Raw genomic sequence first — 20851 nt, forward strand, 5'->3', positions numbered from 1 at the left:
TCCTGGTAACATCATTAATTTTTCCTCCCAAAAGAAACACTCCACAAAGCCATGCTTTTGCTTGCATTCTGCTTGTTTGATAATCTTGGCTTAGAAAAAAGAGAGGAGTTCCATTTCTGAATCGACAGCTGAAACACTTTATTATCATTATTGATGAAACAATTATGATACCTCTATCATGGAAGTATTAGGAGAGACAAATTTGCTGATCAAGGCAATGTGGTTTCTTTAATGTCAATCACTACTTGCATTTCCCTCCTGTGTTAACAGAAAAAAACCTCACCAAAGGGTGTCACAGGTATGTGACACAGGCATAGAAACTTTGCGTCTTAAACTGGGCAACTCAGGACCTTCCTGAGTGCACCAAATTGCCAGGAGTCAGGAAGAAATTCAGGTGACCAGAACAGACTAAAAACTAGCCAAACCAAAGACCAAAAATGTCACCAGTTACAATCAGTACAGTTTTGTCTTCGACATTTGTAAAGTTGTCAGGCCTTTGTACTTGTGTTAATCTTTAGCAGATAAAAATTCCTGTGTGCCAGGACATCTATGAGCTAAAGAATAATGTGCAGAAGCCATCTGAAGCTTTAAGTAACTTTTTTTTTTTAAGTTGTATGAGGAGCAGCTGTGGGAGCTGGGATAGTTTAGCCTGGAGAAGGCTCAGGGGAGACTTTATCGCTCTCTACAGCTCCCTGAAAGGAGGCTGCAGCCGGCTGGGGCTTGGTCTCTTCTCCCAGGCAACCAGAGGCAGGGCCAGAGGGATTGGCCTCAAGCTGTGCCAGGGGAGGTTCAGGCTGGACATCAGGAGGAATTTCTTCTCAGGAGAGTTGTCGAGCATTGGGGCTGCACAAGAGGTGGTGGAGTCACCATCCCTGGAGGTGTTTAAGGAAAGACTGGACGTGGCACTCAGCACTATGGTCTACTTGTCATGGTTTTTGGTCAAAGGTTGGTGATCTCAGAGGTCCTTTCCAACTGGTTCTGTAACGAGAGCCGTGAATTTGCTTTCGCTAGGATGCTCACTTGATTTTCCCTTTGTATTTCCCTTCCTATTTCTCTACACATCCCGTGCGCTCCATTTCTCCCTCCCTCTTAGTTACAAGCACGTTATCATTTCTGACTGCAGCTGATTCCCGCAGAAACCCATCTCAGCAGAGGCAAAAGAAACTAAAACTAAAATAGAAAAAAGCAAAAAACTAAAATAGGTTAAAAAAAACCCCAAAAAACAAAAAGCAAAACAAAAAGCAAAACAAAAAGCAAAACAAAAAGAAGAAGGCTTCCTAGGAAAGCCGCACCCCCGGTACTCCTCCCGACAGGCCCAGCCCGTGCCCCGGCTCCGCACTCCCTGAGGGGCCGCTCCCCAGCCCGGCGCAGGAAGAGGCGGGAAAGCGCGTCCCGCGCGCCGCGGTCACGTGACGGCGAGAAGGGCGTCCCGCCGTTTGAATCGCGGGGGTCGCCGGGAAAAGGCGGGAGGGCCGGCCATACTTTCCGCCCGCCCGCCCGCCCGTCGTCAGGTGGCGGCCGCAGCCCGCGGGGTCCCGCCGCTTCCCCCCGAGCCGAAAGCCGCGACGGGGACGCGGGTGGCTCCTTGCCGCGGCGCTCGGCCCTGGTGTCCCCGCTCCTCCCAGGATGCTGGCGGCGTGCGGCATGCAGCGGTGCCACCAGGAAGCGCTGAAGAAGAATCGGGTGATGCTGGCCAAGCAGCTGGTGTTGAATGTGCTGGTGCAGCACATGGTGGAGAAGGACATCATCACCGCGGAGATGGTGGAAATGATACAGGTATTATCGCGCGTTGAGCTTTATTTCCGGCTGAGCTCGGTGTCTTTCCTTGCAGAGGCGGCGTGGAAGGAACTCACCTGTTACCTGCAGGTTTCGGTGCGATTGCCCTCAGAGGACCTGCAGGGGTTTGGTTGCAGCGTGCAGGAGAGCTGCAAGGTGCTTTTTTTAGGAAGAAATAGCGCATTTCCTCTAAGATTCCTTGTGTTCTGGTGTGCAGCTGCAGCAGGCTGCGCTCTGTGGATCGGATAGTTACTTCCAGTCCTTTATTGTAGTTTCGCCCTTATCTTTTTTTTTTTCACGTGAAAAAGCAGGAATAATATATATTTCCAAACGATACTCTGAAAATAAGCGAATGAGTATGTTATATACCAGTTCGCTGTGGCATCCTCCTTATAAATAATTTTTCATTATGTTTTTGTAAGTGGTGTGAAGCACATTGCAAGGTTCAAGGTTCACTGTCAAATAGCAAATGCTGTTTATTTGTAGGCTCGTGTTTACTTTCCCTGTGCAGTGGGAAAGAAGTGTGGAGAGAAGTTATTTGAAATAGCTTGGGATTTTTCCCAGAGAGGTGGTAATGCACAGAACACTGTGCAGGATGGACATGCAGGATTTCCAAAGAAAGCAGGCTGGAAAGGAAGTGGCTGAAGCTGCACGTCAGGTGCATGTCAGGTCTTACTGCTAAGGTTTTGATAGCGGTGAATAACTAACTTCCTGATTAATTTTGAGTCACTGTCAAAGATAATGTGAATCACTTTGCTTACTGTGACGCAAAGATAATATTAGGTGCCTCATGGGGCCTGTCAAGGATATTAGTTATGAATTGTGGGTGCTCCAGGCAGTCTCACCTGAAATAGCTCCAGTCCCTGGTGGAAGAGAACAAAGATACCGTGAAACAGTGCAAGCCAGAGAATGAATCAAGGGCTTCTCCAGGTTTGGGCTGAAGTAGTTGATTTCTTCATGGTAGCTGGTATGGGGCTGTGTTTTGGATTCGTGCAGGAAACAGTGTGGTTAATGTAGAGGTATGTTAGTTATTGTGAGCAGCGCTGACCCAGAGCCAAGGCCTTTTCTTCTCACCCCACCCCACCAGCAGTGCTGGAGGTGCACAAGAAGTTGGGGAAAGTGGGGGGGACACATGTCCGAGACAGCTGACCCCAGATGACCCAAGGGATGTCCCTCTCCATTTGGTGTCATGGTCAGCATGTAAAGGTAGGGGAAGAAGAAGGAAGGAAGGGCAAACTGAGTGGCAGAACATGGTGCTAATGATGCTGAGGTCTTGTGTGTGATCCCTGTATTGGCCATTCACTTAAATGTTTGACTCAATGATCCTTGTGGGTCCCTTCCCTCTCAGAATATTCTGTGATTCTAAGTCACCATTGTGAGTGATGGAGCCCCGCTGTCCTTGGGAATCTGTGGAATGGCTGAACACTGCCTGCCAACAGGAAGTAGTGGATGAATTCTTTATTTTGCTTTGTGTGGGTGGCTTTTACTTTACATCTTAAACCATCTTTGTCTCAACTTTTCTCACTTTAGTTCTTTGGATTCTCCCCACTGTTCCACTTGGGGAGGAAGTAACTGAGCATCTGATGCTTAGCAGCCCACTGGGGTTAAGCAACAGCATTGCTGAAGTGTGGATGGTGAGTTGGACTGGGCTTTTGATGGCTTGCAGTTTGTCACCAAAGGGGGAGCAGGGATAAGGGAAGAAAAGGAAAAACAAAATCCTCTCAGATGTAAGGTAATGACAGGGGAAGTACTCTTTTTGGCAAGATGCTGTTGTAGTTAAAAAGTACTAAACTGAGACAGAAGGGAAGAAGCCTAAAGGAACTTTCCCCTTCAGATGTGAGTAAAAGGGAATGCAACAATACTTAGTAATGGATTATCAGTAAGGAGAAAGGTGTTATGATGGATAAGTAATGATGGATGGTAAAGAGCAATAGCTTAGTGGGAAAACTATGCCTAATACAATAAACACACCTAACTAAGAGCTTAAATATGTATAAATAGCACTAGCAGCCTGAGCAACAGAACAGGAGTGACTTGAAGTACTGTTGCAGGGTATTGCTCTGGAAATTGCAAGAAAAATTAAAGTATGGCAGAGGTAGAAGGAAAGCTGCAACTGCAAAATATGCATTGTACTAGAAGGATAGAAGTGAAGGGAACATTTACTGGATAGTCCTAGAGGTAGGAGTGCTGTGGAGAAAAAGTAAAGTGCATTTTAAAAAAAAATTGTTCAAGTGGAAAACACTTTGGCTTTCATTTTCTTGTAGTAGGTCTGTGAATATTTAATATTCTTCCTGTCTCTGGCAAATGTGAGCACAGGTCTTAGAAGTGCTGTTAAGTAGCCTGTTATTGAAAATGTATCGTGATGCTGATCATCAGTACCTTAATGGAAACAGGAGGAGCCAAATGCCATTTTCCGATGAAAGAGAATAGATTGTCCTGGATATTATAACTGACTGGTTCTATATATATCCTCCTGCACCCCCAATAAGTCAGGAAATCAAGATCTGGATAAATAGTTATGTTCTGAATCATCTTTTCTTAAAAACACAACAGTTACACTGGTCCTAATAGCTTGATTTAAGCTAAAAAAAAGAAGAAAATGGTTCTGGAAATAGAGAACTTAAATAAATTTCTGTAATCTAAGAGAAGTGAAATAAATCAAGGAGCTCAGGGAGATGAAGCATGACATTTTTTCCAAGTGTGAGGTGTCAAATCAGAACTGAAACTTTACCACAAGTAAGAAAAAGATGGAATAGGGAGTGTGTTGCAGGAAGAGCCACTGAAGGTAAAGGTGGTTGAACTGGATGAAGCACTCACAAGGAATATGAAAAGGAGAGTGTCTATAGGTGTGCAACACTGGAGAAGAATCAGTAAATAGAAGCTGCTTCCTTTGATGTCTGAAATGTGGGGAGATAGTAGGATCTGATGGTATTGAATTTAAATTGGGTCATTCAGAAAGATACTAAACCATGAGAGTTTTTTTCTACTGTATACACTTTCAAAGAGTAAAGAAAAAAACTGTGTTTACTTTTTTTCACTGTGGTGAAAATGATGCTATAATTATCTAGGTGAAAACCCAGAAGAGGGGGATTTCAAACACAAGGGAAAAATTATGGTGGAAATAAAGTGGGACAGTGGAAACAGCTGTTTTTAAGGCAAGCTCCAACATCTACTTGCCTTCTTGTTGGAGCCTCAGATGTTCTTCCAGAGCTCTGGGATGGACTTCTAAAATTGCAGATCTGGTAGCAGGGGCTTGCTTTCTTTTTAAACGAGTACTCTGTACTGTAATCAAAGACTGAGATTGTATAGATACAGAGATTTAAATATTCTGTTGGTCACTAGATGGTAATGAAGGGGTCACTGGTTTTGACAAGTGATGTAAATTTGATTAGGATGTTTGTCAATTATATATGCTTTTTCTATGGATTCTGCGGGTGTGTAATAGGACTAATTCAGAATTTATTTACAACTAGTTTCTGTTATGCAGATTATCAAACCCATCTGTGAGGGTAAAGAAATAAATTAAGGATGTATTGGGAAATAAAATGAAAGAAGTGTCTTATTCTGAATGCTTGCTGAACATTATGTAGAATAACCTAAATGTGATGTGAAGATGAAGTCATATCAGGAGGCACAGCCCTGTGAGTGTTTAAGGAAGCATTAAGGAAGAAGTCTGCCAAAAGCTGACTGCTGTGCTGTGCAGAATATGAACATTATGGAAATTTCTTAAATTTTTCAATAAAACTAATGTTCTGGTCCTTGAGGTCAGCTTGTGTTCTTAACTATCATTTATGGCTTAGAATCATAGACTGTGAAAAAGATGAATTACCTTTAGCTTGTCCCAAAACAGCTGCAGATCTTCTAGAAGGGAAGAAAAAGATACTTTAGAAATCAAGTCTCAATTTACTTTATTAGTTACAATAAAGTTCAATGAATTTACAGCACAATACAAATACATGGAGCTGGTTATTTTCAATGGACTAATGGAGCAGTGTTACCAGGAGAAAGGTACTTTCATATTTCTGGGAAGACACAAGTAAGACATTATTATCAGTACTTCTAGTCAATAGTACTCAGAAAATTCAGAATCCTGTGGGAATAGGAAAAGGTACTTACAATGTTAAGAGGCCATTTATGAAAGAAAGTAACTTGCTTCCTGTAGCAAATCAAGACAAATTTATAGAAAGAAGTTTGATAAATAAGGGAAAGGACAGAACACTGAAGTCAAGGAACACTGTTGATAAAAATAAATGCTCTTAGTCAGTCATGAATGAATATAGATCTAAAATTATAAATAGGTTCATAAACATTGGATCAACCAGATTTTGCAATATCCTCCCAAACAATGCATTGGGGCCAAAACCAAACTATTTTTGACATTGAGCTTGATAATTATGAATGAAACCAGATGCTGTGATATCTTCTGTAGCAGAAGACCTACACATGCACCCCAAGGCTCTTTTTTTTTCTGATTTTTCTGTGATTGCTGTGTTGTTAGGCCTTAATTCTGTGCAACTTATCAGCTATTCCCAGTTGTCCACCAAAAGGAGAGATCTTGTATCTAAGTGAAAATTTAAAAAATAGGATGAATTCCAAATAAATAAAATTTATTTCTGATACCCAGTATTTTGTTATGTGATTCTTGGTGTGGTTTAGATTTGACAGGGAAGGGTATAATTGTGTAATTTATACAATTTGTTGGCAAATACCTGTTCATATTCTAACAATTAGAACTTCTTGGCACTGTTTCATTTTTTGATGGTTACTTTTCCACATGTACTAATATATATTGCTTCATTGGTTTAAGTGTTCATCTGTACATAGGAAATACCATTCTAGAATTGACTGCATATAGTATGTATTTTACTTAATGTTTTCTGGAGGATTTGCATAACAACATAAACTACTGAATAGTAGTAGAAGCATTATTTTCCACTTTGTGTATTCAGAGAAGTAGATACTATTCCAGTGGAAACTGGAAGTAAAATTTTAGAAAGGATACGGTTTATTACTGTGTGTGGTCATGTGTGAACTTTTGGCTTGTTCTGTTGTTATGTACTCCCACTCTTGTGCAAATAGGAGGAGAGGAGTGTGAATGAAATCAGCTAGGAAGATTGTGATGGATCTAGCACAGCTAAGCATAGCGGTGGAATGTTTTTCTGAAATAAAAAAAAAAGGAAAAAGTTGTTCTGATGATTCATTTAAAGTTAATTATGTCAGGTGTTACTTGAATATGGATTTAATTTCTTTGTTTCCTCTGGGTTCAGGCCAAGTCTGGGAGCTTTGACCGAAACGTGGAATTCCTCAATTTGCTGCCCAAGAGAGGCCCCAATGCCTTCTCGGCCTTCTGTGAAGCTCTGCGAGAAACCCAACAGCAGCATCTGGAGGCAGTGATCCTGAAGACAATGTCCAACCTGAGCCATGAGATTGCAAGGGTACAGCAGTTTTAAAAAATAAGATGGATTTGGGCACAAAAGCAGCTTTATAAAATGGGAAAAACTCAATTGTTTACAAAGGATAGAATGGTTTTGTTGCAAGTTGAAACTTGTAGTAGCTTTAGTAAAAGCAGAGAGGAAGAAACTTGGGAAGAAGAGAATTTTCATAAAGAATCACAAGGTGGTGGAGGTTGGAAAGGGCCTCTGGAAGTCATCTCTTCCAACTTCCCTGCTCAAGTATTACCTTCAGTAGGCTTCCAGGGTCACATCCAGGCAGTTTCTGAATATCTGCAGGGATGGAAACTGCAGCCTCTCTGGGGAACCTCCTGCAGTGCTCAGGCACCTCACAATAAACAAGCATAAACAATAAACAAACAAACTGTGTTTCAGTTTGTGCCCATGGCCTCTGGGTCTGCCACTGGGCACCACTGAAAAGAGCCTGGCTCTGCCCTCCTTGTGCCCTCCTTGCAGGTATTCATACACATTGATGAGCTTGCCTTGAGGGATGAGGGATCACCTCCTTCATCTCTTCTGCTGGCATCACTCCTTCCAGTGCAGCCCAGGGTACACTGGTGGCTCCTGTTTGACTTAGGCAACACCAAGTCCTTCCCAACTGGTTTGCCCCTCGGATGTATTGGTGATGGGAGTGATCTGCCCCAGGCACAGGACTTTGCACTTCTTTTTGTTGAGCTGTACAAGGTTCCTGCAGTGTTTTTACATCCAGCAAGTTCTTAATGGATGTGTAATCAGTGATCTAAAAATTGAAAGAAAAGTAATTTTTTCTCTGAACTTTTTTTGGTTTAATGTTCAGTGATTGCCTGAGTAAGCTCTTAAGGAAACAAATACTTTTATTTTATTTATTTTTTTTTTCCCTTTTCACTATGTGTAGTTAGTGTTGTACTAAAGGAAGAATTTTGCAAAGATTCCATGTTCTTTGTGCATTGGCAAGGATGGAAACTCTCAGTTAACATACTTTATACAAAGGAAAGGAGAGTAAATACTTCTAGACAAATATTCCCTTACTAAAAAGTATCATTTATCAGACTACCCTTTTAACTTTTTGGTTTCAGTTTTACTTTACTATGCAAACAATGAAATCTTGCCAGCAAACAAAAATAGAGGAATCACCAGACAAATCAAGTTTTTGTTAAAACCAAGGAAGCTAAGATGACCCCAGCTAATAGATTCTAAACTGAGGATTTGGGTAGAAGTGGAGATGATCAAAGGAGAGGAGTCCTGCATTGAGAGAAAGTGCTGCTGCTGTCTTGTCATGGTGTTTCTTTTGGAAGTGGACCATAATACTGGCATTTATTATTATTATCATAATACAGTCATTTTTATGTGTATATAAATGCATGTATCTTTTCTTCCATGATATCTTCAGCTTTGTACTATAAAGAAAAAAAACCCAGTATTTTATGCTACTTTTTTCATGGATTTATTGATGTCTTTTAGCTTGAACACTGTCATGAGTCAGATCTTCCATACCCTGCCAGAGAGTCCTGTAATTCAAAGAGAGCCCGTTGGCTTGGTGAGTTGTGCATGATTTGCTACCTGGTTGGCTCCTGCCAATTTCTTAAGACTGTCTTAATTCAATTCTAGAAATAAGCTTGCCACCACTTGGTTCATCCCAGGAGTACAAACTTAACAGTAAACTGACTGTATTATGATCAAGGAGGGTGCTTTATAGCATTTGGGAAGAGACAGCCAATACATGTTTCTTGTTAGCTTCGTTTATTCTTATGGGACGCTTAGTTGCGTAAAACAGTACGTCAGTAAAATTCTAGATTTTGCAAAGGTTTTCTTGAAGATTTTTTAATAGAATTTCATTGAGCTAGCACTCTGATAAGATACTGACTTCAGGCAGTGTTCCTTAACCAAGACTTCCTTCTTAAAAATTTAGTTTAAGGCCTTATATGTGTAATGTGGGTCCAGCTTGCTCTTCTGTAGCTTCTATCAAGTGCAGCAAATCAGCTTTTCATTAACATGCATTTGCAACTTAGACCAGGGGACTGGTCTAATAAAGAACTGTTGGAATTAATCTTCTTGCTAGTTTTTATGTTGCCTCTGGTAATGCCTGGAGTACTTTTTCCCTAACTGCAGGTTTACCTTTATGCTGGTTCCTAGGAACTCTTGCTGGTGTTAAAGTGCCTACTTTTTGGAAACTTTTATTTATGTGCAAGGGTTTTAGGTTGGGTTGTTTTGATTTTTTTAGAGCATATGTTCCTCCAACCAGGAGAGCCATGCCTCAAAAGGCTGAAAGAGGATTTCAGAAGAGATCGTGAATGCCATTAGCTCAGTTTCTTCGGTACAGAGGAGTGAGTGTTTGTCTGTAAATGGCAGATAGTTGATTATCATTCCCCTCATCTGCTGTTATCCAGAGGAAGGTGTTCAGAGGCAGAGAAAAAAAGAAAAGGGCTTTGCACTTCATGAAAGTTAAAATTGTCTCGTTTGATCACTTATGCATGTGTTCAGGATGGGAGGCCTTTTATGAAAGGAAAGAACTATTCTGTTTGAAATTTTCTAGCAACATTTCTTCAGCCAAACTCCGGAAGTAAGAACATACTGTGCAAAACAGCAAAAAGCACAAGCATCTTAAATTAGATGAGAATTCTGTTTTCATACTCTAGACTAGGCTTTAGATAAGGCTAACCCACATACAAGCAAAAATAAATGCTGTCAGTTAAAATAAATAAAATAAGTATACCATTATAGTACTTTTTTTTTCTCTTCTGTGTTTCATTTTGTGTCAGTAGTCCCTGATCAAACAAAATTTTTGGAGGTATGAAATATGCATAAATAAATATAGCTCAGAATTTGCAAGTTTCTACCTTAATGCAGAACCTTTGTGTCTGATTTTTTTTTTGTTTTTATTGATATATTTGGTTTTGCACAGAACCAATAGAACATTCCTTGGATAATGGAGATGGTCCCTCAGTTCCTCCAGTGAAGTATTGCACTCCTGAATTTTATCACAATCATCAGCACTTGGTAAGTTGTTGGCAGAGGAAGTCTTAAGATGTGAGACATATGAGATGTTTGGATCTATCAGCTGAACATGTACCACTTAAAATTGAGTTGAAATGCTTCACTGGGATGCAGATCGGGGTTGTGCTATTTGTGTGACTGAAAGGTGTTACCAGTCGTGCTCCATTTGATGTGGTTCTCATTTACAAGTGTCACGAAATACTGAGAAGAAGTTCTGTAACTCTTAACAAATCTTTGCCTCCGTTTTTTTGATTGTGAAGAGCCTGGTGAAATATCTTCTCTACTATTGCTCTCTTTGAGCTGTCAGTAATATTGTCTAAGCTTATTTGTCTATGTCCTCATCTTCTGTAAGATGACAAACCCTGTAAATTACTTTAAGATAGTAGAACTGCTTTAAACTAGAAAGTTGTCTGTTTTAATTGCCAACTGTACCCAGCAGAGTTCTTAGGCCTAATAACCAGATCAGGATTCTGTGCTAGAATTCTACATGTGGGTAGAACAATCTGAATTTCTAATCTTTCTGCTGCAGTGTTTGAAATTATATGTGTACTCTAATTACTTGTTGTTCATTCTGTCTGTAAAGCATAGATTGTGGTGGGGTGGCCTTAAGCAAAAATTACTTTGTGTTGTGGGATAAATATTTCATTAGGGTTATGCAATGTCAGAGGGTCTGTGTATAACAAAACAGTTTTTGTTTGTGTGTTGTTTTTTGTTTGGGTTGGGTTTGGTTTTTTGGGGGGTTGTTGTTGTGGGGTTTTTTGAAACTGCCTGTGGGCATGACTTGATTAATAAGCAGTGCCAGTGTGAGCTTGACTGAGCTCCTTTTACATCTGTGTCTGGATACAGCTTATTTGATATTGTCCTTTGCTGTTAAATTTTACTTCCAGTTTATGGGAGTGTTAGTAAGTGAATTACTATTGGTTTGTTGTTGTTAGAGTGGTAGGGACAGAGAGGGAGCTTAATCTGAAGGCACCCCTCTTAAATTAGTTCTTTTCCTGTTAACCTCTTTTGCCAGTTGCATAATTTTAAAGATCAGTGGCTGATGGTCCCTTGCTGTTACAATTGCACTCATTGCTGTTTTACATCTCTCGCTGCTCCCAACAGCAGTTAAAAATGTTAGCTAGATTTTACATTGTGTTGTCCTTTGGGGGTGACACAAATATATGGGGCCCTGTTGGGGTGAGGAAAGGGGAAAAAGTTAGCAATATCTAATTCACAGTTTGAAATGGGTAAGCTGTGTTTCTTTTAAAATGAGGAATAAGGCAAGCCAGTCTAACTTATTAATAGTAGTATTGTAGCATTGTCAGTTGTGGAGGCTGGCAAGCACAGGCATATCAAGTTGGTGTGGAATGATAGCTGTTCTATTCTAACACACCATTATTTCCTTGTGTAGTCTAAATTTACCCATTTTTAATCTTCCTTTCAGGCATACAAGCTGACATCAGAGCCCCGAGGCTTAGCACTGATCCTCAGCAATGTCCGTTTCAGCAGTGAGAGCGACCTGGAATATCGCACAGGGGGAGACGTGGACTGTGCTTCCCTGGAGATGCTTTTCAAGCATCTCGGGTATCAAGTCACCGTTTTTTGTGATCAAACTGCACAGGTATGGGGCTAATCCCAGTACTTCACAACTGGTGTGGCTGAGAGTTTGTTTCATAGTTGTCTCAAGAGGTTCCCTTTGGTTCCTAGCTAAGCATTGAAGATATGAATTATCAATGAAGGACAGAAAATAAGGCTAAACATGGTGATGTCTGCTCTCATACTGATCAACATGAGAAAGCTTGGAAAGCTGAGCTCTTCCCATGCATAGTAGTATCACAAAGGACTACAAGAGGTATTACTCTTGTCTGACCCTAGTGCAAAGGGCAAGAATTTTGAGACCACACCTGGCATGTGTGTTAAAAGCACAAATGAATAAAGTCTTCTGTTTACTTTAGATAGACTTTTCCAGTGTCCTACTCTCCTAAAAGTTAAACTTTGCAAATATTTAATGTAGTCTTTGCTACTGTGATGTTTTCTTGTCACTGATGATGTCAGCTAGGATCCTGTTTATCAGTTTTCCAGTATCCATGTAGTTCAGTTCAGCTCTTTAAGTCTTTGCTAAAAATGTGTATGTGCTTCACTTAGGTAAATTGGTTGTGTTCCATGACTAACATAATCAAGCCATTCTCCTTAGGAATGCAGTTGCTGTCCTCTCCAGCATCATTTGGTCTTAGTCCTTTTAAATACCTATGAATTCAAGTGATACAGGACCTGTTAAAGAGTGTTTTATTCAAGAACAGAGCTTTTGCAGCATTGATATAAGATATTTGCACCTGCAAATATCTTATTGTGTTGTCAGAGTTCCCAAAGTCTTCCAGTTTAAATTTTGAATTGAAAACTAATGTCTGAATGCGTGAAGTCCCAGAGTATGTATCTGTTAAGTTGCTCCAATATCCAGGCCAGATTCCAGTGTCAGTGTAAAACCTCTGCAAAATTGGTTTCCTCTGTTGGCCTAAGTGATTCCTGCTTCACACTGTTACACTTAGACTGAATATTGCATAAAAGAACAAGAATATTTTGCCTTTTTTTTTTTTTTTTTTTTTAATAGAATAGGTCTTTTTCATGTATATTTGATGCGTGTAAGGGTTAAATTTGATGTGTGTAAGGGTTTTCTTTGTAACAGGAGGGCCATTTGTGTTCTTTCCAGAAAATTGATTCACTTTCCCTGTGGAAGTCTGGAAAGCATTGAACTTTTCTTTTATTTCCCTGTTCTAGGAGATGCAGAATTCATTGGAGAGATTCTCCAAGCTACGAGAACATCAAGATGTGGATTCCTGCATTATAGCTCTGGCTTCCCATGGTGTGGAGGGTGGGGTTTATGGCAGTGATGGCAAACTGCTAGAGGTATATTGCTGAGTCCTGATCTTATGTTGTAGGTTATCTCTAGGAAGTTAACAATGTTAAAAAAAACAAGAAATTATGCAAGACTGAGGATTCACATTTCTTAAAATAGAAAAAAACATGGGCTGGAGGGAAGGAAAGGGCAGGGGGCTGTCTGTGGGAGGTCTGTGAGAAAATGAAAAATGGCAAGTAGGAGAAATCATCTCTCTGTATAAATAGGTAGAGTGCATGAACCCAAGCAAGTATGGGTCTGGGGAGAGGGTGGAGAAGGGATGTGTTTGTCACACACTGAGTTTGCAGATAAAGGAGAAGATACCAAGACTGATGAGGTAATAAAATACAGGGAAGCAAGGTAAGACTGGGTTGGCTTACAGAAGACTACAGTGAAGAAATTTCCTCTTTCTTCTCTCAGTTGCAGGAGGTTTTCCGGCTCTTTGATAATGCAAACTGCCCAAATCTCCAGAATAAGCCCAAAATGTTCTTTATTCAGGCCTGCCGGGGAGGTGAGTGCCCAAACACTAAAAGCCATGTACTTGGCATGCCATTAAAGGCTCATTTTGCACACATGCACACCCTCACATTCAACTTGCTGTCAACTTTCCTCTTTGCTTCTCTCAGGTGTAAGTGGGACCCATATTCACCTCCCTCTGCCCTGCTGCTGCCACTGCATCTGTTGCTCTGTAAGTGTCTTTAGCTCTGCATGAGGTGTGTGCATTGACTTGCAGACCCCAGAGCACTTTAGTGACATAAAGCTCTGCCATATCCCACTCATCCCTTGAGGCTTCCTCGTGCTGTGCCTGCAGTAGGGGGAGTGGGGCACATGATGCACGAATAGCAGCACAGCATGGAGCAGTACACTAGCACTGGAGCCTTGCTGAGGTCCTGTCTTTCTCTTGATCTTCCATGTGTTGTGTCTCTTGTGGCTGTCTCTTCAGCTGTCAGAGTTGCTTCCAGTTATTTTTGGGGTTTTGTCTTTTTTCTTTACCTTAGTCTGTTCTCAGCCTCAAATGACCTTCCCTTGCCCCTTGTCCACATACTGGTGTTGGATTCTTACATGTTGTTGTACAGAACTCTTCATGATTCTTACAGACTTCTTTTCTGTGCTTTGTATACCTTTTATTTTTAATTCTGCTATTCCTTTTCCTTCCTTTTCTAACTAAACAAACACCTCTGTAACTAACTACTTTTCATATCTGCTTATAACCAAATTTTTCCCTCAAGAATTTTTGGACTCTGTGAAATTGCAGGTATTCCAAAATGAAGCTCTGTCTTACAGTTTCTTTTTTTCCATTGTGATAGAGGAGTTTTCCTGGTGTATATGCTTTTCCCCCTGCTTTTCCCTTGTTCCTCACAGTTGTCTCCCTTCTTCCTCATTTTTAGCAAGCTTTATGGTTTGTCCTCTAGTCTCTACTCTTGTTTAATCCCAATGCAGGGAAGAGCCCAAAGTCTACATGAAGTATTTTGGTGATCAGAAATAATTGATCCTTTTAAGCATTTGGGAATATTGTAACATGCATGTTTGCAATATGAATTGAATCTGACTGCTTTCCTTATGGGAATGAACATTTAGATACTCTTGAACAAATGTGAATGTGCAGACTCAGAGTGGAAATAAGTGTAATAAAGCTAGCATTTTCAGCTGACCTCATTAGGTAATTAAGTTTATTTGACTGTAATGTTACCTGTTAAGACTAACAAATCAAGCTTGGCCTTTGTATTCCAAAAAAAGTTTCAGTTAAGGAAAAGTGGCAAAACTTGCTAGTTAGGATACTTTAGAACTAGGATATTGCAATAGACAAAGGATTAAGATACTTGAAAATCTGGAAGGAAAAACTCAATTTAATAAAAAAACAGCAAAGAAGGCAAACCCCTGCCTTGTCTAACCTCTTTTAAACCTTGATTAATAGCTGGAGGGGAAAGCCAGTTAGAAAGTAATTGAATTGCCCGCAAAAAATGTGTATCCTTTAGACAGCATTCAAAGGACTGTGTAAATAGTATTGTCAAATTTCAAATAGTAATCAATCCATTTGTGCCATACAAGTTAGCTGGAACTAGTGGAAAAAAGATGAGAAATGCATAAGTTGTTCTTCTTCTCTGACCTTACATTGTAGGCCTGCTCTATCTTCTATTAATGACTCATTTTTAAAAGGTAGATAAAGAACTGATGGTACAATCCTAATTCCCAAAGAGCTTTTGGCAGGAGTCTACTAAAGTTAAGTAGTCCACCTACAGTCATGGATCAAAAACCAGTGGCAACAGAAAACAATGGGAAGAGTTTCAATGTGGTGTAAAATGAAACTTTGAAGTTGCTATATAGCTGTGTTTGATGCAGTAGATTCTAAAGAGTGAGCAATTATTCTAGTAATTGGCTAGTTAGCAGTTATTTAAATTAATTGGCAGAACCACTGAGAGCTTCAATACAATTTAGACTAGATGAATCTCTGGCAGTGGCTCTGTGAGTTAGAGGTTAGTGCTTTTGCACATTTTAGTTAAGTTGACTGAGTGGTGTTTGAAGACATGCATAGGGAAGATGTGTAATTCTGAAGTGTAATTCTGAAGCTTTAATCAAAAAAAGTTTTGATTTTATACATAATGGGGTGATGACAGTGTGAATAATAGAGTTTGACTGTAAAATTACCTGAGTCTTCTGAAATAAAATGCACAGTGAACAGTACACTAAATTTTTAAAAAGACAGATAACTGGAAGGATTTGGAGAAATGTGATAAAAGACATGAAAAAAGTGTGGTTAAAAATGAAAAAAATTTGCATTGCTACCCTGAAGAGATGAGGAAAGGAACTTAATGGAAGCCATTATGAAATTCTGAGCTATGGACACTTTAATTCTAGGCTGTTTCAGACAATCACACCCCTCACACTTTTTTTTTTTTAGAGGAAAAGAACAATGTTGCTGACTTATGAACTGACCACTTTCTGCACAAAATTGAGATGCCACCTGTGCCACTGCCTGTTAAAGGGTTAGAAATCCAAATGTATTATTTAGGCATGAGCTAGCAATAAAAATTGAGAAACATCTTAGGAGGAAGGCCTCTGAAATGGACACTTAAACCTTGTAACACTAGACTCTGATTCTGCTGTTAGGAAGTAACAATAATAGATTCTCATCTTAGAATAGAAGAAAACAAAAAGGCAAGATTATGTGGAAAATCCGTAAAATGAAATTTTAATTTTCTTGCAACACAGCTGGACTGTCAAAGTTACCACCACTAAGCAATTAGTTGAGATTGTAATGGAAACTCTGCATCATGTAGAAAACCAACTGAGAATATCTACATTTGCATAATACATACTAATGAATCCTGGAAAGGGCATTAAATGCTCTCCAGGTTTTAAACTAATCTCCATGGGCTGGAGTTCTCGCTCATGTTTGGGGTCAGATTATTTTGCGTTTTTCTGCTGCACAATTTATGCTTTTAGTTGAAACAAGCAGTATTGTAATCAGGTTTTAGAACTAGGTGAGATACTTGGTCCAGGTTTTCTGCATGTCCTGGGTGTAGATCTTAGCAACCAAAATTACATCTCTTCTTTGAGTTCTGCAGTAAATAGATAGTTAGCTAGACATTTTTGGATATTTCTGGGGCAGGTATGAGTGGAAAAAAAAATCTTTGTGACTAGGCATCAAATCCTTCCATGAATGGTGGAGAACTGCCAGGAATATCCCTGCTTTCATGGTTATCCCATGATCTGCACAGGAAGAGGTGGGAGCAGAAATCAGCATGCAGATCAAGTCAGTTTAGGTTAAGCAGGTGAAACAATTGTTTCTGCATTAGTTTGCGCAGAAGAACTTTCAGATGAGTTTAAAACAGATGAGAAAGCCTAGAGCTAATGCAAAAACTTTCTGCTTGACAGTAGTTGTGGCGTTGCTGATGACAAAACTAAGGAACTCCAGGAAAGCTACATCCAGTAATTCAGGATAATTTCTTCCCCCCTTCTCCCTCTCCTTGTTTATTGGCACCACAGATGAGGTAGACCGGGGAGTGGATCAGCGAGATGGCAAAGGACGGTCAGATTCTCCAGGCTGTGAGGAAAGTGATGCGAACAAGGAAGAAAGTCTGAAGCTGCGGCTGCCGACATGCTCAGATATGATCTGTGGATACGCTTGTCTGAAAGGTACTTGGCCTCTAAGTGTTGGGCATAAGGAGGTTTCATGTGTCTGTGTTCCCCAAAAGTCTTGATGGTGGACACTCTCTCACCAGGCACTGCAGCCATGCGAAACACCAAGCATGGGTCCTGGTACGTCGAGGCTCTCACCTCAGTGTTTGCAGAGGACTCCCAACACACTCATGTGGCTGACATGTTGGTGAAGGTAAAGCACGAGGGCATTTATTCTCCCACTCCTTCCTGGTTTTGAAGGGCTTTCCATTGCTTCAAAATGCTAGGATTAATCTAGTGCTATTAAAGCACTTACTCTTGCCTGGTTTGTAGCAAAATTACAATTCTTTCCTCGTTCTTATTTATTTATTTATATACAGTTCCACAGCAGTTTAACCCAAGTAAAGATGCTGTTTCCTTGACTCCTTCTGTTTCATTTGTGTGGTTGCATAGTGAACTTGCAAGTAGAGTTCATATTGCTTGCCAAGAATTCCTTTTCCTCTATAGAAATAGCTTTTGTTTTCAGGTGAATTAATTCCCTGAACACGTAGACAACATAGCTGCAAAAGCACCGGTACTCATATAAGGTAAAGACTGAAAAGTGGAGGAAGGAGTAGTGAAAAAAGCAGTGTGACCACAGCAACTTGAGCTGCTGTGGAACTGCACCCTAGTTCTTTATCCTTCTTATAGTTAGGGGGCTACTTAATACATTAAACATAATTATCTGTGAGTACAGAAAGAAATTACATTAAATTACATTTTTCTTCTGTCCTTTTTATCCTTCCATTTACTTAAATTTAATTTTTTTTTAATCTCACACCTAGGTGAATAGACAAATCAAGCAACGGGAAGGTTATGCCCCAGGCACCGAATTTCACCGCTGCAAGGAAATGTCAGAATATGTCAGCACACTCTGTCGAGACCTTTACCTGTTTCCTGGCTATCTACCAGGAAAATAACCTTGCCAGCTCTGTTTGAAGAGAGACACTGCCAAAGCTGAACTTTGACCATGGATATCTGTTTTCACTCTTACAAGCTGTGACATAAGATGTGCAAGCAAGCAGTGCCAGTATAATTCTTTGTCTTTTTCAAAAATCAACTGGCAACTCTCCTTGTAATCTGACTCAGTTCAGGGTTTAAAATTCTAATATCCCAATTGGCTCTGTATGTATAGAAAGTGATGGAAAGAAGATCAGCATTGGAACTGGAAAGAAGTGGGAACATCCTTTGGAAGGAGATGTAAGGACATTTGTAAACAAAGTGAATGTGAAAATGGAAATGGACTACTAGTACAGTTTTTAAGTTAAGCCTTTCTGAAAGGAAAATCAGTCAAAAGATGCTACTTATGCTTGTACTCTAACGATTTTAAATACTTTCTGCATGATTCTTCATACAGGACAGTAGACTCCTGTGCACATTAGAAAAGGGCTCCTTATGAAGGAGAATCCTCCCCCTCTCTAAAATGCAAAGTTATTGTTCTCAGTACATAACACTTTACGTTTTGATCACTTAAAAGTCTATTTTTCTACGTGTCTTCTATAGCCAAGTCATCAAGAAAAGATATCCCAGATTATCAGCAAAACCCAGACATATATGCCTGGCATATAAATGACCAGACACATAAATACACATAGACAAATATGCCTGCATAAGACACTCCAGAAATAGTTTTGAATCTAGAAATTCTAGATGAACTCCCCTTGGTCCCAAGAGTGAGCAACTGCATGGACTATTCCTTTTGAGGAATTTGTTTGCCATAGTACTTGTTTGTCACAGTAGACGTTCAGTCCGTCAACTTCTCAGGAGTCTATAAATTGCACTGTACAACTGAAGCCCCGAAACTACAGTCTTGTACAAGAGGATCTTCTTTCTTTTTAATGAACAAAAGTATTCAAGGCAGCTCTTCACAGTCTAAGCGTGTTGCTTGGAGTATTTATCACTGCAGTTTTCTTCCCTTTTAAATGAGAGGGAAGAGTTTTACATTATTGTCCAGTTCTGTGAGTTTTCTTTCTTAATCCATGATCATTTAAAAGCGTAATCTGTCACTTCTTTTGGAAATTCCTGCCACAGCCTTATCATGTTGTAATTTGTGTCCTGCTGTGTCCAACTGTAGTTTCTCCCACTCCATAGGATGTGGGAGATGGGCATTGTTCTCTTTTTGTGGTAGACCCTAAATCCTGAGATACTGGATTACATACGGACTACAGGTAGCTCACTTCAGTCCATTTTGTAGCACTAAGTTGACAGAGTTCCTGGCTTTTTTTAAATGTAAGTATAGTTTTTAAAGTATATTTTTCAGGATAGAATTATGAATAGGAAGCACAAAGATACATGGAGGGAGGCTGGAAAACTAGGCATGTGCTCTTTCTGTTATTCTGCCTAGGAAATGAAGGCTGTGTTTCCTCCAGCTGGAAAAGGTGCAGCATTAACACGTATCCTGCATTTATCCTACACACAATGTGATGAACAGAACAAGAATCATACTTGCCAATTGGTGCCTTACTCTGAAGTCTAAATATACCAGTTTAGGGGCTCCTGTACCGCCCTGGAGTATAAACACTGTCTTCCTGAGCGCTCCCTCTATGAAATGGTGCAATATTTTACAGATAGGTTTATTGATGAAGCAGTCCATTCTGATGGCTTAATTTTCTGTAGGATTGCATCAAGTTGCATAATCACTGCCACTTTTGTATATCTTTTTGTATAATTGTATTTTACTGCCTTGAGGTGTCAAAATAAAGAATTTTTGTTTGATTAATCTGAGCAGTGTCTTCCATTAGGAGAGTTACACCTCTGCAGAAATGGAGGTTCTACGTAAAGAGAGTCTTGTGTGATTTCATGAAATAGCACATCCCAGAGGGGGTTTTGAAGCCTGCTACTTAGAGCTGCAACCACTATGAGCTGCTTGTAAATTTTGGTAACACCTGGACCAAAGACTGATATATTAATAAAGAGATATGAGGCAGAACCACCAAGTAGGAGCTGATGTTGTGCTTCAGCACATAAAATACTGACCTTGGAAAAATTTTGAGCTTGGTGTTTTTGAAGGAAAAGGTGTCAAAATGAAGGGTTCCTGGAAAAGAATAGTTTTGGAGGGAGGAAGAGACTGAAAAGAAAGTGAAGATACCATCTGTCAGAGTGATTCTGGAAGTGGAGGAAGGTCCAGGGGATCAGAGAGCTGCATAGGAAGGGATGCCAGGGAATGTGTAGAGGCCTGATGCATAAAGCCCAAGACTTGTAACTGGGAGCAGCTGTACAACACAGAACTTTCTGTTCCACCTTCACAAGTGAGCCATGATCTTACTGCTGGGCAGGGAAGCTGAGATCAAAGGAATGCACCTGGGAGAAACTCAATTAGTGTGAAATAAGGTAGAAGCTCTGTTCTTGTAAGCTCTAAAAATAATCCCTAGCCTCCACATCCACTAGAGGTTGCAATTTACCCTGTTTCATCCATGACACCTTGAAGAGTTTTTTCCTGTCTTCCATTATCTCTTTTTAGTGAAAGAGTACATTGGCTTATTAAAAATACCAAATTCTGATACAGGAAATCTAGTACTGATTTTAGCATTGGAATTACCAACATCTACCTGTGCAGAAAGTGATTCTAGTAGGCCAGAAGATGAAGTAAACAAGATGTTTGTATTAGCTGAGTTCTGAG

General features: G+C 40.1%; 1 protein-coding gene and 1 long non-coding RNA gene across 2 annotated transcripts; one reads left to right on the plus strand and one right to left on the minus strand.

Annotated features, from left to right (window-relative positions):
- Window positions 1-113: 113 nt before the first annotated feature.
- Window positions 114-1379, minus strand: LOC147654312 (uncharacterized). Its single transcript, XR_015284940.1, has 2 exons — window positions 1293-1379; window positions 114-978 (listed from the first exon to the last, which is right to left on the minus strand). It is a non-coding gene; the product is annotated as an uncharacterized LOC147654312 (long non-coding RNA).
- Window positions 1377-19951, plus strand: CASP2 (caspase 2). The gene is made up of 10 exons (XM_023939576.2): window positions 1377-1776; window positions 7044-7211; window positions 8667-8742; window positions 10108-10202; window positions 11626-11802; window positions 12957-13085; window positions 13495-13585; window positions 17062-17211; window positions 17298-17407; window positions 18018-19951. Exons 1-10 carry the CDS (start codon window positions 1627-1629, stop codon window positions 18150-18152), a joined length of 1281 nt encoding a protein of 426 aa, XP_023795344.1. The 5' UTR covers window positions 1377-1626; the 3' UTR covers window positions 18153-19951.
- The last annotated feature ends 900 nt before the right edge of the window (window positions 19952-20851 follow it).

Source organism: Cyanistes caeruleus, chromosome 3 (assembly GCF_971803275.1).
Source record: "Cyanistes caeruleus chromosome 3, bCyaCae1.hap1.1, whole genome shotgun sequence".
In the NCBI taxonomy this organism is placed as follows: domain Eukaryota; kingdom Metazoa; phylum Chordata; class Aves; order Passeriformes; family Paridae; genus Cyanistes; species Cyanistes caeruleus.